Source organism: Apis dorsata, unplaced genomic scaffold, assembly GCF_000469605.1.
Source record: "Apis dorsata unplaced genomic scaffold, Apis dorsata 1.3 scaffold_631, whole genome shotgun sequence".
In the NCBI taxonomy this organism is placed as follows: domain Eukaryota; kingdom Metazoa; phylum Arthropoda; class Insecta; order Hymenoptera; family Apidae; genus Apis; species Apis dorsata.
In genome coordinates, this window is record NW_006263826.1 from 505,542 (window position 1) to 509,262 (window position 3,721).

Below are 3,721 nucleotides of genomic sequence, written 5' to 3' on the forward strand. Positions count from 1 at the left end.
GAGTAATCTTTCTTTCTTTTTCCTTTAAATTCTTAAGTATAATCTCTCTCTTTTTATTTAAAAAAAAAGTGAACTTTTCATCGAGGAGAAGGCCAAGCAAATATGATATATTTCCACATATTTTAAACGTTTTCTAAATGGAACAACTGGATATCGAGAAAATTCTCATTTCGATAATCAGAATTAATGAATTTAATGAATTCTTTGTATAAATTTTGACGATTCATCCTATAATAGTATAAAATAAAATGGACAAAGACAGACGAGTCGAGAACGAAAAACAAAAGACGAAGAAAAGCGAAGAAAAGAAACCTCATTACCTCCCCCCTCCCCCCTTCTCTTAGATAATTTCCTCCGGTAATTAAGCAACTGGCAAAGAAGATTTAATCAAAAACGCAATCGTAGTTTTCTAGTAAACAGAGCCGAGAGTTCTATACCTCAGAGCGAATTCCATGAAAAGTAAAAGTGACCGAGCCACGTTGGATTTATCCATCGGCGACAGATCGAATCCACTTTGCTTTCGAGCAAAGTACGCGTTAACAGGGTGAATACGTGAAACGTATTTATTTTCAACTTTACGATCGATTTCCCGTAAAAAGTCGTTAACTGGTTCATAGTCGTAAAAATAATCCAGCTAAATAGACGCAATTTTCATTCCACTCGATCCGATCATTGTTAAAAATCGATATCTCGATCGAGCAATTATCGTTTCTTCGATTCGCGATCGTTAAGTAATTTGATCCAGAGCAAATTTCTCAACGTTTCGAACGGTGAGATTGAACCCTCGTTACAATGACGCACGAATCCATCCCGTTCACCTTTGCAACTGGTTTACAGCTACCGGACTTACTAGACGATTCTGGATCTTCAAGGTTAAAATTAACCATCTCTCGTTTTCTTCTTTCTCCCGTCCCCGCGTGCCTGGAATATCGAACGATCCCCGAGACCGCCATTCTTACCTCCGTTCCTTTGTTTCCTTCGAGATCAATGTATTCGATATACAGGTTTTTGTCCCGACGTGCTCGTTTTCCTAAACTTTATTTATTAGGGATTCCCCGGATCGGCGAATAAAATATTTTTCTCGGAGGGAATCTCGATTCGAAATTAAAATTCATGGCCCGTTATACATTGTATACGATATATATTGTCTGGTTCTTTAAAAGGTCTCGCCGATATCGGAATAAGTAACGGTAATAAAACGAAGAGGGTGAAGTCATCGCGTGGACTAGCTGTTCAAATGTCAGAGCAACTCGAATGTAAATAAGCCGTCGTTCCATCCAAATTCTCATTCAATCCAACTTCGATCGGTATGCGTTAAATCTGCGATAATATCCACGTATATCCTCTTCATAATAGATACGAAGTTGTTGCGAGCATTAAAAAAGATTGATGCTTTCTCTCGTACGGATCGAGTAAAAATATCATTACCGAAAGTTAGGCAGCGATAACCGATAGCAATTGAATGAGAATTTCCATTGGATGACAGATTCCTCGTTAGAAATCACCGAAAGCCAGTTCCGGTTATGAAACATTCCGAAAGGAACTCGTCGATCGAGCAACAGGTGGTTTTCGCCGTATCGTTCGTGGTCTCCGCTATTTCCCGGTTAAAAGCGTGCTCGCACGAGTCTCTCCGACTCTATAGAAAGTTATTTGACATTTAGACAGATCCGCGAGGGAATTTTCGATCCACCCGCTCGTTTATTTCATCAAGAGATCGGATTTTCTCCTTGTCTTCTTCTTTTTGTTCCTCTTCTTCGGGACGAATTTGGAAAAAATGAAAAATGGCGTCAACACACACACAGGAATGCGAATGCTTATCCTTTTTTTACTAATCTACCGATTCTATCCGAATGACGTTACGAAGCGACGTAACGTTAACGTAACGCGCTCGTTGACCGAAACGTACTCTCAAGGTAGAAAGTGGTCGCGGAACGGGTGTTCTTTCTTCTTGCTTTCTCTTCATACCCGTTGCGTAACGAGGAGTGGCTGATTGGGTGTCATGGCCCCGCTCTATTTGGATCGGACACATCGCATTATACTCGAGATCTCGAATAAAATGGGAAGCTGGTCGCCCGCAGGTGCACCGAACCGGTGCTCCTTTCTTTCCATCGATCGAGAATTCAACCGACTTGTATCTCACTCACTACGCGAATCCACTTTCGCCAGATATTTCGAAGAGTTGAAAAATACACTCGATATTAAAGATCGATTTCGCGCAAATAATTTCACCGTGAATGGTTAATTGATCATTCGCGTACAGTTATATATATTTACATCTAACTATTCATCGAACTGTACACATTGAATTATTAATTCGTCGCATCACTTTTCCGTTACAGGAGAACCGAACGGTGTCACTGCTGCTTTGCCTAAGTATTCTACTCGCGACGATTCATAACGGTGAGTATTTCGTTACCAACCAAATTTAGTTTCGTTAACTAGTCGAAAAACAAAGATTTAGTTAAACGATTCTTCACGGCAAGCAATCTTGCGAATTCATCGAGTAACAAAACTATCTATAACTATTTCAATGTGGTGAAAAGGAAGTTTATTTTAAAAAAATAATAAGGATAAGAACGACGAATGGCCCATTTACTCCGTGACCGAGTGTCTCTGATCTCTCTGGTGTAATTTCTCTAGCATAGCCGGTACACGTGGGGACCGGCGCACGCGCGGATGCAGTTTCACTGGACTCACCATATCTCGACCAGTGAAACGTGCGCACCTCGTCGGAGAAAACATTCGAGGCAAAAACGGGCCCGTTCGAGGTGTAGTCGATATAGCGGGGGGAGGGAGGGGAGAGACGTGGAAAGTACATTGTAAACGTAAAACAGCTCAGATATTTAAGGCGATATTCGTTCTCGCCAAGTTTTTATCTCTTGTAATCGATACGGTAATCGTTTCTATCCGATTTAAAAGAAAAAAGAAATTGACGCAATGTAAAATCACGAATCGATGGCGATTCATATGTATATATGAATATGTATATATGAGACAATATTTTCACAATATATATTCATGAAATATTTTTTCGATCCAAAAGTTTTAAAAACAAATTACGAGCAATTTAAGTTCGTGTTAAAGTACAGAGATTATAATAATCATCTCGATTCATATTCCAAATACAAAAAGTAGAACTCGTTCTCTTCGTAAAATTTCTCATACCGCAAAATTATGAATCGCTTCGCAAAACCGTGTAACGTAACATAGTTTCTAACGACGAGGCCAATTGTTTCGGATCGTTAAACATACTTACCGTACTTTGTACGCGTTTCAATGAAAAATAAAATAATATGCAGTTATCGAGTTAATGGGCGTGCAACGGAATCATCGATAATTGTCGATATACATAAGAAAATAAAAAGAGGAAAAGTTTTACGCGGTTTTAACAGGTACACTGTGAATTTTAGATAGATTTGCGGCTAGCTTTTACCGATATTATCTCGGATATTATGCACCGCTCTTAATTCCATTACCGCCTCTGCAACGCTCGTATTACGCGAAACTATCGCGCGCGTGGATAGAATCTGGAACACGTTCGATATCGATGTTGATCTTTGTCTCGAGTCTATTCCCTGGTCGATTCGATTATCATTATCTTGTACTCGTCGTGATTTCGAACCGTGGAAAAAAGGCCATGGAAATTGTACCAGATTACTTTTACTCGTTATTCGCTCGTGTTTCTCTCTCTTGTGGAAAAATTAAAAACGAAAAAAAAAAA

At 39.5% G+C, this 3,721-nt stretch overlaps 1 protein-coding gene across 1 annotated transcript in view; it reads left to right on the top strand.

The window, feature by feature from the left end:
* The window catches only part of LOC102675107 (mucin-5AC-like), a 13,630-nt gene that overhangs the window by 1,670 nt on the left and 8,239 nt on the right, over nt 1-3,721 (top strand). Inside the window, exon 2 of the mRNA XM_031513329.1 lies at nt 2,340-2,400. Within this exon, the coding sequence (XP_031369189.1) occupies nt 2,340-2,400 (61 nt within the window). The remainder of the gene's footprint in view (nt 1-2,339; nt 2,401-3,721) is intronic.